Genomic DNA, 14,380 nt, shown 5'->3' with positions numbered 1-14,380 from the left:
ATCCAAAAGTACGGAAAGCAAGACTCAAGCGGATACTTGTACACCAACATTCATAGCACTATTATTCACAAAAGTCAAAAGGTAGCAACAACCCAAATGTCTATCAACAGATAAACGAATAAACAAACTATGGTATATCATACAATGGATATTATTCAGCTTTAAAAAGGAATTCTGATACATGCTACAACATAAATGAACTCTGAAAACATGCTAAGTGAAATAAGCCAGACATAAAAGGACAAATATTGTATGAATCCACCTAAATGTGGTACCTAAGATAGGTGAAATCATAAAGAAAGGAGAAGAGTGGTTGCCAAAGCTGGAGGAAGGAGTCAGTAGGGAGTTAAGTGTTTAATGGGTGCAAAGCTTCAGTTGGAACAGATGAAGACACTCTAGAGATGGATGCTGGAGGCGGTTGTATTGGATTGGCCAAAAAGTTCATTCTGTAACATCTTACGGAAAAAACCCAAATGAACATTTTGGCCACCCCAATAAATAATACAAATGTACTCATGCCAGAGAAGTGTACATTCAGAAATTGGTAAAACAGTAAATTTTGTTATATATATTCTACCACAATTTTTTTAAGTGTCTTTGTATAGCTGGGGCCTTGCCAAATAGTTTATGCTACAATGTGATTTATGGTGAACTCCTCTTTTTGTTCTCCTGCTACCCTGGGCCACCCTGTGACCTCTGCAGGAGAGAGGAGGGCTGGAGACTGAGTAGCTAAGGTCAGTCACAAGCTTGCTCCATGCCTACATGACCAGCTCCCAATAAAAACCCGGGGTACCAAGGCCTAGCTGAGCTTCCCTGGTTGGCAATACTGCACACTTGTTGTCACGCGTCACTAAGGGAACAACTGGACTCTCACACTTGGTCTCTCCTGCACTCCACTGTACTGTATGCACCTTTTCCTCATTTTAACCTGTATTCTTTCTCTGTAATAAAACCCGTCTGTAAGTATAACAGCTCTGATCCTTCTAACAAATCATCAAACCTGAAGGTGGTCTTGGTGACGCTGACACATATGGAAAAGAATATACCATATAAATATTAACCATGAGAAAGTTGGATTGGCTTCATTAATACAAAACAAGGAACACTTCAGAGCAAAAAATATTACCAGATATAAAGAAGAACATACACTGTGATAGTCAATTCATCAACAAAATATAATCCCTAACAGGTATATCAAATAACAGAAATTCAAAAAACTTGAAACAACAAATCAACAAAACTAAAAGAAAAAACAGACAAATCCAGAATTACAGACGGAAATTTCAAAACTGCTCTCAGGAACTGACAGGAAAAAAAGGAAAATCAATAGGAATGTAGAGATTTAAATATCCCAATTTAACCTAATTAACATTTAGAGAGCAATCTACCCCACAATGACAGAAAACATACATTATTTTCAAACAGACACAGAACACTCACCAAGACAGACCATGTAATAAGCCATAAAACAAGTCTCTTGTTAGTTGTCTGGGCCCAATGGAGAAAAACAGATGCAACATTTCCTAAACTTATTTGACCATAAACCCTTTCTGCAAAGGCATCTCCAGGGACTGTTTCTCAGAACACTTTGGGAAAACCTATCCCATTCATTCTCAACATCTCTCCCTAATTGTTCTCCTGGTTGTGACTAAGGAAATAAGAGAGTCAATAAATATACCTTTTCCTTGACTACCAATCCAGGATTAATCAATGTTATGAAGTGCACACAAAAGTCCTAAGGCAGGAATAAGCTTGACATATTTGGGGAACAGCAAGGGGGCCAGAATGGCTGGAACAACATAAGGTAAAGGACAAGTGGTAGAAGATGAAATCAGAAAGTTAGGCAGAGGTCAAAGCATATAAAACCTTCTAAGCCTTGGCAAGGATTTTTAAGTGTGATTTTAAATATGATAGGATTTTGAGAAAAGAATATTATCTTATTTACATTTTTAAAAGAGCTCTGAGGCTGCTGTGTAAAGAACAGAATGGAAACTAGGCAACCAGTTAGGAAGCTCTGGCAGCAGCATAAGAGATGGCTAAGACCAGAGTGGCTTAGACCAGATTAAATGTGTTTGTCAAAGAAAAAAAGCCCAGAAAAATCTACATAAATTGTGCTGAAATGCCTTAAAGCATTTTCCCTACTTGGCTCCCAGGACATCTCGTTCTTTTCCTCATGAGAAGCTTAATCTATCTTCCTTACATGATATCCCTCACCTCTTCAACCTCTTCAAGTTGGAAATGTTCCAAGGCTCACTCACAAGCCCCTTTTTTCTGGCTACTCTGATTCCTATGGTGATTTCATCCAGACACTTGGCTTTAAATGTTATCTACATAATGATAATTCCCAATTTTAAAGCTCCACCCTAGGCCTCTCCCCTAAACTCCAGACTCATGTATCCACTTAACTATATAGTAAACATCTCAAACTTAACAAACCAAAATTGAGCTCCTAACCTTCCCCCTCCAAACCTGTTTCTCTTAAGTCTTCCCTTTCTCAGATAATAGCAACTCCATTATTGCAATCTCAGGGATAAACCTTAAGAAATATCCATGACTCCTCTCTTTCTCTCACACTCCACTCCAAGTATATCAGCAAATCCTTTGGACTCTACCTTCAAAATATACCCAGTAATGAACCACTTCTTACCCACTTCCACAGCTATTACTCAATCCAAGCCATCATCTGTAACTTGGATTGCTACTTTCCTCTTAACTGTTGGTTCAGCCCTTGCCACTGCCTTCACCACTCCCCAACTGTAGTCTACTCTGAACATGGCAGTCAAGTGGTTCTAGTAAGTCTAAACTATAATAGATCATGTCACCAACTGCTCAAAACTTTCCAATGGCTATCTCACTCAAGTAAAGGTCCTTAAAATGGTCTTCCAGACCTAATGTCATCTGACCACAACACTTTTGTGCCTCTGCTCCAGCTATTTATTTTCCTCTTAACCTCATGTCGAACTACTCTGCCCCATGTCACTTCATTCCAGTTGCAATAACCTTCTTGCATTCCTCAAATACTCCAGGCCTGCTCTAGCCACAGGACCTTTAAACTTGCTGTACCCTCGACCTAAAACTATCTAGCCCCTAACCCCTAAAATTACCTAGAATGCAAGGCTTGTTCTTTCACCTACTTCAAGTCTTCACCCAAATGTCAGTTCAGTGACATCTACCCTGTCCTTGCCATTTAAAATTTCTCCCATTCTTGGGGACTTCCCTGGTGGTCCAGTGGCTAAGACTCTGCGCTCCCAATGCAGGGGGCCCAGATTCGATCCCTGGTCAGGGAACTAGATCCCACATGCCGCAACTAAGAGTTCGCATGCTGCAAATGAAGATCCCGTATGCTGCAACTGAAGATCCTGCATGCTGCAACGAAGGTCCCACATGCCGCAACGCAGGTCCCACATGCCACAACTAAGACCCAGCGCAGCCAAATAAATAATTAAACAAATAAATATTTTTTAATAAAAATAAATAAAATTTCTCCCATTCTTTAACATTCCTTATGCACCAGCTCCACTTTATTTGCTTTATAATTCTCCATAGCATTTTCCTCTAACATACTATGTGTTCTACTTACTTACCATATTTATAGTCTGTCTCCCCCAACTAGAATATAAACTCTAGAGATTTTTGTCTGTTTTCATCTCCTGCTATGCACCTAGTCCCTAGAGCAGTACCTTTCACACAGAACTGAGTTTGTCCAATACTGAATGATGGAAAGTTAAATAAAGCCTCTGCAGAAGTGTCAAGTTTTGATAGGCCCAATTCAAATCCTAGGACTACAGTAATTAAAATATACCAATTCCTTTGTCTATTTATACCATAAGAATAATATTCAATATTCTTACGTGCTTTTAGTTATGCTTTTATTATTTTATAATATATTTAACCTGACACTTATAGAGGTGCTTACTGATTCCAAATAGTTCAACTTCTTACTTACTCTGGCATCACTATAAATAGAACACTAGGCTTCAGCTACAAGTCCTAGGTTCAAATTCTAGCTCTACCATTTACTAGTAGTATGACTCAGGCAATTTAGCCTCCTTCAAGTCTTAGTTTCTCATCAATAAAACAGAAAGGTGGGGATAGATTAAAGACCTGCCTGCCTTACCTATCCTGTACCTAATCATAAGATTATTGTGAAAGTCAAAAATGTATGAGAAAATGCTTTATAAACCATAAATGATACATAAGTGTCAGTTAAATGTCTATATTGTAGTTTGGGAAAAACCTGAATGGAACAGAAAAGTTCAGTGTTTGAGGCAGCATATCTCATCATACCTCCCTGCCCCTAACATTTAACTCTAGTTTTGGAGTCAGACTGGCTCTTCCACTTACTTACTATACCTTAAGCAAGTTACTCAACCTCTCTGAGTCATTGTTTCCACATCCATAAATGGAGAATATACCAACCTTGTAGCAACCTTTTGAAAATTAGAGGGTATACAGACATAAATGTAATGTAACTACAGAATACACTTAACAAATGACATTTTTACTTGTTGTCTTGACCTTCTTTAAAATGGACAAAAACCCAAAAGTAGATAATATAAACTACACTATGGAGGTAGGCAAGATGATTTTTGACTTGGAAATTGCATGTGAAAGGATAAGAAGGAAAGTGAGAAAGAGGTAATCAAGCAATAATCTCAATTAAATTTAATCTCTATTAAATTTGTTCTTTCCTTCTTGCCTTTCTCCAAGGTTAAATAATAGGATGAGACGCAAACATCATCATACAGAAAACCATATTTAGTAACCTAAAAAAGTTCATTTCAAAACTAAATATTATATAGTATTTTCTCTTCAAAGGAGAATATTTGTATCAGTTTTTTAATTTCTCACACACCAAGATATATTTTGACACTCTAGAACTCAAGGTACATGCCAAAAAAAAAAAAGTTGTGGTTTTCCAATTATAGAACCCTGATATAATTTTATTAAATATATTTAGAAATATGACAGAAAGAATTAAAACAACTTAAAAAATAAAACTGCTACTAAGATATATACCATACAAACAGTTCAAGAATGCTTTATGAAATCATTAGACTCTGATATATTTCCTCACTTCTATGACACTAGTAATTATAAGGTATAACAACCACTTTCCGGGGGGGTGGGAGTGGGGGGGAACCTCCCACATTAAATATACACTTAAGATATAAAACATACCAATTTCAGAAAACATTAAAATGTGATATATCCCTCTGAGATGGTGAAAACGTTCTATTTCTTGAGCTAGGGGATAGTTACACAGAGTATATTTGTGGATATTCATCAAAGTGTACACCCATTTTGTACACCCATTTATACTTTTTCTATATGTACATTTATTTCAAAATAAATTTATGTAATGTACCACAACCATACAGATACAGCTATCAACCAGATGAATTATTGATCTTAATATGAAAGGTGAAAAAATAAAGCTTTTAAAAGAAAACATAGGAAAGTTAGCTTCATGACACTGAGGTAGGTAGAGATTTCATAAACGGAAACAGAAGAATACTAACCAGCTGATAAACTGGACTTCTTTAAAATTAAGAACTTTGACTCACCAAGATACCAAGATCCTGAAAAAGCTACAGAGTAGAAGGTATCTGCAATACATATACCTAAAAAGACTATATCCAGAATATATAAAGAACTACAAATCAATATGAAAAAAGTAAATACTCTAGTATAAAAAGGGCTAAAGACTTGACAGACACTTCACAAAAGCAGAGGTCCAAATGACTAATAAACATGGGGCCCCTAATATGAAAAGGTGCTCAACTTCATTAGTCATCGGAAAATAAAATCAAAACTACAATGCAATACCACTACACACCCTTCAAGAAAAACTAAAAATAAAAAGACTGACAATACCAAGTGTTGACAAACACGTGGAACAACTGGAATTCTCTCATATACTTCTGGTGGGAGTATAAGTTTGTAAAACCACTTGGCAAAACTTCAGCAAAATCTACTAAAAATGAACATACCATAGTCATAACCATGACCTAATAATTCCACTTAAGGTACATACCCAACAAAAATGCATATATACATTCATCAGGAAAAAGAGTACAAAAATGTTCAAAGCAGCAAAACTGTAAATAACAAAAATGTCCATTAATAGTAGAATGGAAAAACTGTGGTTTATTCACAGAATAGAACACAACAACAAGAATAAACAAACCACAGTATAACATGGATTAATCTCATAAATGTAATGTTGAGCAAAAGAAGCTCAAACAAGTTATTCTATATGATTTCACTTATACAGAGTTCAAAAACAGACAAAACTTTTCTATGGTGTTAGAATACAAGGAATACAGTGTGAGTTGGGAATTCCACTACTGATGTTTATTGAGCTGGGTGCTAGTTACAATGACACGCCTATTTTGTGAAACTTCATCTAGCTGTACACTTTTCTATATGCATGTCGTACTTCTTTAAAAATCTTACATTAAATAAGGTCCCCAACTAGTGAATCATGATTTCTAATCTTTTCCTACCACCAAGATTCTTCACCTATACTACGCTCAGAGACTTAACTAGCAATGGTCTTATATCACCCGCCATGTTCTTAGGGATTTAAATGTCAGTATCTCTGTCCATATGTACTATATGCTAAGCCCTTTAATGTTCACTCGTTCAGATACTTATTAAATTTATGTACAAAACCTGTGCTTGCTGAGAACTTGGGGTACAAAAAAATTAGTAAGACATAGTCCCTGTCTTCTAGGAGTTCATAATCTTATAGAAGACCACATACACAGATAACAAGGTAAATATATAGAGATACACACAGGATATTATGGGAACACAAAGGAACAGCCAGGGGTAGGTAAGGCATCAGGGTAGGCTTCTAGGAGGTGTTAACACCTGAGTCCTTAAAAGATGAGAAGGAGTTATCCTGGCAAAGTGCATTCCAACACAGGAAACAGCTTGAATAAAAACACAGTGATAAGAAACAGCACAGTGTATTTAAAGAAACAATGAACAGCCGCTAGACAGTTGCTGAAGCGTAGTAAAAGGGAGAACTGGGATGGGGTTGGGGGAAGTGGCCAAAGAGATAGGAAGATGCCAAGTCATGAAGAGACTTAGACCTTATCCAACAGGAAAGATGGGTCAGTGAGATTTATGCAAAGAAATTATGTGGTCAGATAGATTATTCAGGGAGCAATGCAGAGGATGGACTTAAAGGGAATAAAGTTGGCAGAAAGAAGGACAGTTAGGAGGCAGTTATAACTGTCCAGACAGAAGATCATAAGGGCTGAAATAATGAAATGAAAGATATAGCAAATCCGGAAAAAGTACAGACACATTATGCCGCTGATCTAGAGACCACATTTTGAGAACCACAAATATATACTATGGGTTGACAATTTTTTTCTGTAAAGGCCCAAATAAATAGTAAATATTTTAGACTTTACAGGCCACATACAGACTCTATTTCACTTCTTGGTTCTTGTTTGTTTTTTAAACCCTTCAACAATTAAAAACCGGGCTTCCCTGGTGGCGTGGTGGTTAAGAATCCGCCTGCCAATGCAGGGGACACGGGTTCAAGCCCTGGTCTGGGAAGATCTCATGTGCCATGGAGCAACTAAGTCCATGTGCCAAAACTACTGAAGCCCACACGCCTAGAGGCTGTGCTCCGCAACAAGAGAAGCCACTGCAATGAGAGGCCCACTCGCCGCAACTAGGGAAAGACCACTCGCAGCAGCGAAGACCCAACGCAGCCAAAAATAAAATAAATTAAATAAATAAATTTTTTAAAAAATTAAAAACCATTCTGTTAGTGGACTTTACCACAAAAAAAAAAAAAGGCCACAGGCTGGATTTGGACTGCAGACATAGTGAGTTTGCTGATCCCTGCTGTATACCCATAAAGAAGCAAGGATTAACCTTCCTATGAGATTAATTTTCCTAAAATGCTACTTGCTTATCAGTCCCCTACTCAGAAACTTCTGCACTGGTCCTGATTACCTACTGCATAAGTTAAATCCCTATGACGCATAGCATTCACAGGCATCTACACTCTAGCTCCAACCAGGCTCGTGAACTACACCCCGTGAGAACCTTCCATTCTTATTAAATTGGCCTACTTACGCTTACCTGCCTGTGTATCTTTGTGGTGTTCCCCAATGTACTTTCTCACTTTTCAAATCTACTCAAATACCCTTCCTTCAAAGCATAATTCAAATCCTTTGAAGTGATTCCACCCTCGTCCAAACTCCTAAAAGCACTGCCTCAATTTATCTGATATTTATTTTTTGTCTTGAGTTACTACACTTCAGAGAGAGACTTTTAAACTTGAGTAATAATTAGGGTGAATTTATCCTCCAATATCTTCTTGGAGGGCAGGGAATACTTGATACTTTTATCAAAGGATCTAGCATATAACAAGGGGTAAATAAAAACGAAGGTGTGTATGTAGATATATAACACATATATGTATACACACTTTTTTTTTTCTGAACTAGCTATATAACTGAAGCAAATGTTATCTCACCATTTTATCAGTAATTGAGCACTTTAATTCTATGGACACAATCCGAATGCTGCAGAATTACAGAATGACAATCCAAAAGCACATCTGTCTCTCTCCCACTACATGTTTTTAGGCCTAGTTTAAGGGAACAATAATAATACAAGTAAAATTTTTCCAATGGTCAATGTTATCAATCTAGATACAGTGGGGTCTAGAAGTCACTAGATCAAGTCAAAATTTACTTACGTATATTTTTATTCATTTTTAAAATATGAAATCAGCTTTTATAACTAAATTGCCTTTTTTTTTCTTTTAAATTTGGCAGCGATGCATGGCTTGCGAGATCTCATTTCCCTGAGCAGGGATTTGAACCCACGCCCTCAGCAGTGAAAGCACAGAGTCCTAACCACTGGACCGCCAGAGAATTCCCCTAAATTGCTTTAAATTCACCCTAATTATTACTCAAGTTTAAAAGTCTCTCTCTCTCTCTCTCTCTCTCTCTCTCTCACACACACACACACACACACCACACATGGTCTGAATTTTTTTTAACAATAAGGTTCTCCATGACAATTCACATTCCAAAATTGCATTACTGATTTCATTCAGAATTTAGGGAAATAAGAATATATTTTAAAATTTTAAGAAAGTTGTCCATTTTAGTTCACTACTGATAAATAGTTTTAATCACAGAATGTTTTCAGCTGGATTAAAGGATTCTTATATTTGAGATTACTGAAGAAGTCTTTTCAAGTCTGAAGTGTGAACTATGCCTAATTTTACTATGCAAAGAATGTTCAAGAATCTATAAAAATTCCTGCAGAATCATCTGGCCACATTTTCAGTGCAAAAGTTTAAAACACTTTTGAAAGGTATAGAAAACAAAATAAATTAACCAAAAAGTGGCCATGAAAATGAAAACTGTGACTTTTTATCTCTTCAAAACACATTGAAGAAAAAGTTTAGTGACTCACAACCCTGAAAAGACTATTATTCATGGATAACTTTAATAGTAATAATGCATTGATTGGAAGACAAAACCAGGAGCCAGGGACTCCCATTCCTGTTTTGCCACTGGTTTGTACAGAATCTTGGGCATATCCCCATAAGCTGAACAAGAAAGGCTTAACTGACATGCTAAGGTTGTGAGAACTGATGAAATGTTTATGAAGCACTTTGGAACCATGAGGGAAGCCACTATAACCATTAAAAGTCATCTGCTTAATGCAAAACTATAGCTACCTGTTAGGCTTGCAAATCCTTTATGTCTTCTTAACACAGCAAATCTTCAGTGAGTCAGTAAAGAGCATGTATTTAATGAGCGAGCTTAGCAACCTCAGAGAAATGAATTTTCTTCCAAATCTTTGTTTTCTCACAAACCATGTCTCTATCCAACCCAACTATTTGCAAAGGGAAACATGATCCGACCCACACTAAAGATTCGGGTCTAGGTATTGATAAGCCAATACCAAATGACTGAAAATTCAGGAATCACAGTGGAATTTTGTCAACTTATCAGAAATGTGACTCCTGAAAATAATCCCAGAAAACAGTCGTTCTAACAAGAGCTTTATTAAAGCGAAAGTCCCTACACTCTCTCACCTAAAGAGCTGTAAAGTATTTTTGGACAGTGTCGATAGAAGACTAAACTCGCTCAAAACCTGACCCAACGCGTTAAGTAGTTCCAGCACCTGCTTGGTGTTAAGCGACTGGAGACTGGGGAGGCTGCTCAGGAAAAAGTGCTGATGCCATCTCCAGCTGCCCCTTTCGTGAATGACAGTAACAATGAAAACACTGACAAAAGAGCTAGGAGGCCACCCCAAGCCTCTGCTTAGCAATACTTCTACCCTACCCCCAACAGACAGAGCAGCAAACCCCAGAAAGGGGCGTCCCCTCACAGACCTAACATGCCCAGACCCTGCCTCTGGTCTGGCAATGTCAAAAAGTACTACCCTTCACTCCTCTCAAGACGGCTGAGCACCTGAAAGGTGAGGGGGAAATGCGGCCTCTCGTTCTGAACTGCCAAGGGGAGCGGGAGAAGACTGCCTGGCAGGAGGCGGGCGAGCAGAGCTCGTGTGCACCCCGGGAGACTAAGAAGTCCCCGGGTCGCGGGCGCCGCTCGGAGCGTCGTGGGGAGGAGAGGCGAAGAGAGGAGATGGGAGGGGAAGGGACGGGAGGGGAGGGGACGGGAGGGGAGGGGAGGGGAAAGGAGGAAGGCGCTTCCCTCCCGCGGCTGGAGGGCGGAGGGTCGCTCGGCTCCGCACGGAGGAAGCAGGGCTAGGGCGCAGGGCTAACCGTCCCCCCGGGGGGTGGCTGCGGCCGGCTGCCCGCTTCCCGGGAGCCGGAGGAGGCGACAAGTAGGCTCGGTCGGGGAGCACATTCTTTCCTCGAGCCTGGTCCTGAGGGAGGGCGCAGGCGGCCGAGGCGGCAACTCTCCCTCTCGCCCAACTCCCGGCAGAGCGTGAGGGAGGCCGACCCCGGGCTGACCGGCGGGATGCCGCCCGGGTGGGAAGGCGGCGAGGCCAGCCTCCGGCCCGCTCCCTCCCCACGCGGTCCGCGGCCGGCGGCCGTCAGCGCCCTCGTCTCTCCCGCCGCCGCGCGGGGCCGGGCCGCCGACCTCGGCCGGCCGGGCGCGGGGCCAGGCAGCGGCAGCGGAAGGGCCGGCCGGCCTGGGGCCCTACCTGAGGCTGTGTACCAGCTCCCGGCGTGACTGGCTTCCCGGCAGACCACTCGGTTGGACATCTTGGTGCCTGTGCCGCCTATGGTGCACGAGGATGAATGAGGAGGCGGCGGCGGCGGCGGCAGGAGCGGCTCCGCGAGGGGACGAGACACCGCGGGCCCAGCCCAGGAGGAGGCGGCAGCGGGGAGGGGATCAGCCCGGCCCAGGAGGAGGAGGAAGAGGAGGAGGCGGCGGCCCGGGAGGAGGAGGAGATGGCAGCCGGGGCGGTGGCGGCGGCGGCGGCGGCAACAATCACCTCAAACTCGGGCGGCCGCCGGAAGACGGGGCCCGCGGCGGCCTCACCGAAGCCCGGAAAGCCTGGCCCCGGCCCCCAAAGTCGCCGCTGCTCCCCAGCCGGGGCTGGTTCCGCCGAGCCACCCCCACGGCCCCCTCCCCTACCGGTCGGCCTCCCGGAGCCACCGCCGGTGACCCCACCCCCGTGACTCCGCGCCCGCCCCCTCCCCCCACCCCCCGCGGGACTCCCCGCACCCACCCCCACCCCCGGCGGGGCCCTCCTGCCCGCCCGGCTGTCGGCCCGCCGGCCCCGCCCCGCCCCGCTCCTCCTCCGGCCGCGCGGCGAGGTTAACGGCGGACACCGGACAGGCCACACGGCATCTGGGGTCGGGCGGCCCCGCGGGGAGCCAGCGGCGGCTGCTGCTCCGCGCACACAAAAGCCCAGGGCCGGGGCCTGAACCGGGGAAGGCAGACCCGGAGAAGAGCCAACGCTTCCTTACTCGCCACTCTAACGGGTCCTGCCCACTGAGCATGCCCAGCAGCCTCTGCCAGGCCCGCCGAGGAATCTCGACGTGCGCGGTCCGCTCTCCGGGGTTTAGCGGCAGCAGAGGCTGGGAGGGGGAGGGCGCGGGGAGTAGGACGCAGCCGCAGGGCAAGCCCCCTCCCCCAACCAACTTCCTTAAACGCAGAGCACCCAGGGCAAGACGGTGCGGCTTTCCACGTGGAAAGTCCCCTGTCTTCCCCGCCACACACAGGAATCCTTAGTGGATGCTCGCCCCCAAGGTTTCACTACTAGGCACGCAAGTCTGTGGCCACGATGGGAAGTTCATTTGTAGAAGCAGGCATGTGGTAGTGTGCCTGTGGTCCTGCAAATGCTACTTTTTGCTTCACCGGGCCACTCTTACCGTCTAATCATGGCTCTTACACTGTAAACAGTTATATTAATGTAATTGCATGTCTTAACTCCGTAACTAGACTACAGTGTGATATAGCTAGCCTCAGTTATTCTCATCTATAAAATGGGTATAACAATACTCAAGGTGTGTCCCTAGGATTATGAGTTAATAAATGTAAAGAGCCTGATAGAGTAGTCATACAACAAACATTATTTCCAACCCTCCATTATCTTTTAAATCCCACGTGTCAGGAACAAAGAATTACGTTAAAATTATACAAGAGGGACTTCCCTGGTGGCATGGTGGTTAAGAATCCGCCTGCCAATGCAGGGGACACAGGTTCTAAGCCCTGGCCTGGGAAGATCCCACATGACCTGGCAACGAACAGTAGCTTCTGCTCGCCACAGCTAGAGAAAGCCCGCATGCAGCAGGGAAGGCCCAACACAACCATAAATAAATTAAAAAAAAATTATACAAGAATCACAGCAAAGTAGAATATCTTGGACCTCCAAGGAAATGTCATGGAGTAGACCATTCCAAAACTGGGACGAGAGTAAGAGAAAGTTGCATACCTTCAATGAAAGACTTGGAGTTAAAATCATAAAAATTGTTATATCTGAATTTCACACTAAACAGATCCCCGGTAGAGTCCAAAACAAACGACTGACTGCTTAATTTTCAAGTTTTCCTAGTGTCATATAATAGATTTTTTTTTTCAGGTACTATATAGTTTCTACCCCTCCTCTCACCTTTTCAATTTTAAGGCTCAAGGATCTTGCATGAGATCCCAGTCCTGGTCAATTACTGGAACACTTCTGACTTTCACACCTTTTTATACACTGGTTTTAAGCTTGGGAAAAAAAAATCTCCACTCTGTATAGTTCTTTACTCAATTTTTAACCCTCTCACTTCACCACTAACCTGCCCAAATATTAAGCTATTACACAGGAAAAAAAAAAAGGACATGCCAAGTAGTCAATTTAGGGATAACAGAAAAAGGAGGGCTGGAGCTGATTCCCCGGTACTCTTCCTGAAGAAGCAAAACTCAGTGATACCTGATGAAATGGTAAACTTTTCATTGTAAATTTCAAGAAAAGGAAATAGTTGATATGGTTGATACGGTGTAAGAATGTTGATTGCTATGTCACTCATCAGCTGTGTGATTATGGATATCTAGCAATTTAACCTTTTCAATGCTGTTTTCTCATCTGTCAAATGCAAACAGCAGTCATATGTAACTCACAGGCTTGCTGTGAGAATCATTAAGTATCATGAAAACAATTTATAAGCTGTTCTTTATAAATGTTTTATCATTATCCTCTGCTCCTAGCAACAATCCTAGGTCTCATTCCAAACTAATAATGTAATCTAAAATTAAGCTTCCTCCCTATTAAAATGCTCAGTTGGAGGCTTCTTTCCCCAAAGGATTTTTCTTACTGATCAAACTCAGCAAAACCACAATGCCAAGCAAAGTGAAAGGTTAGAGGATCTTCTATTTCTAGAATGCTCTTAACATATCCCATCATTACTCCTCCTGTCCATTTTATTCTGGCTACCTTATTCAAGGATGTGCTCTTGAAAGAAATGTTGAAACTACTCACCCACATCCCCTAAATTAAGGAAGATCCATATAATGCAAAATACTTCATATCCTAGAAGAAGCCTGTTTGGCAATACTGTACAATTCCCATGTTATTATTAACAATTTCCAGGGACTTCCCCGGTGGTCCAATGGTTAAGACTCCGTGCTTCCACTGAAGGGGGCGTGGGTTCAATCCCTAGTGAGGGAACTAAGATCCCACGTGCCGCGTGGTGCGGCCAAAAAAAAAAAAAAAAATTTCCATTATATCCACCAGGGATTTGGGTTTGACGCTCCATAAACATCATCCAAGTTAAAGGCAAGGAGGAAATCTTCATTAACAGAGAGTCCTTATGAAGCACAGACTTCAACAAATAAGGCACCCAGAGCCCAACATTAATAACACATCTTCTGAAATAGCATGTTGGATAGTCACTGCATCAGTCTGTACTAGCAAACGACTA

At 42.2% G+C, this 14,380-nt stretch overlaps 1 protein-coding gene across 3 annotated transcripts in view; it reads right to left on the bottom strand.

Moving 5' to 3' along the window:
• Nucleotides 1-12,054, bottom strand: part of MEMO1 (mediator of cell motility 1) — a 129,619-nt gene extending 117,565 nt beyond the window's left edge. For 2 of the 3 annotated variants that reach the window (XR_010934092.1, XM_067703331.1), the window contains exon 1: nucleotides 11,170-11,303. Coding sequence is in view for 2 of the 3 variants with exons in the window: in XM_067703331.1 (XP_067559432.1) it covers nucleotides 11,170-11,230 (61 nt within the window). In the remaining variant the exon portion in view is untranslated. Of the gene's footprint in view, nucleotides 1-11,169; nucleotides 11,304-11,941 lie in introns of those variants that run through there. The other variant, XM_067703332.1, reaches the window with a different exon arrangement.
• Nucleotides 12,055-14,380: the final 2,326 nt, after the last annotated feature.

Source organism: Pseudorca crassidens, chromosome 14 (assembly GCF_039906515.1).
Source record: "Pseudorca crassidens isolate mPseCra1 chromosome 14, mPseCra1.hap1, whole genome shotgun sequence".
Classification (NCBI taxonomy): Eukaryota; Metazoa; Chordata; class Mammalia; order Artiodactyla; family Delphinidae; genus Pseudorca; species Pseudorca crassidens.
Note: the sequence above shows the minus strand (reverse complement) of the source record. Positions and strands in the feature narration are given on the sequence as shown.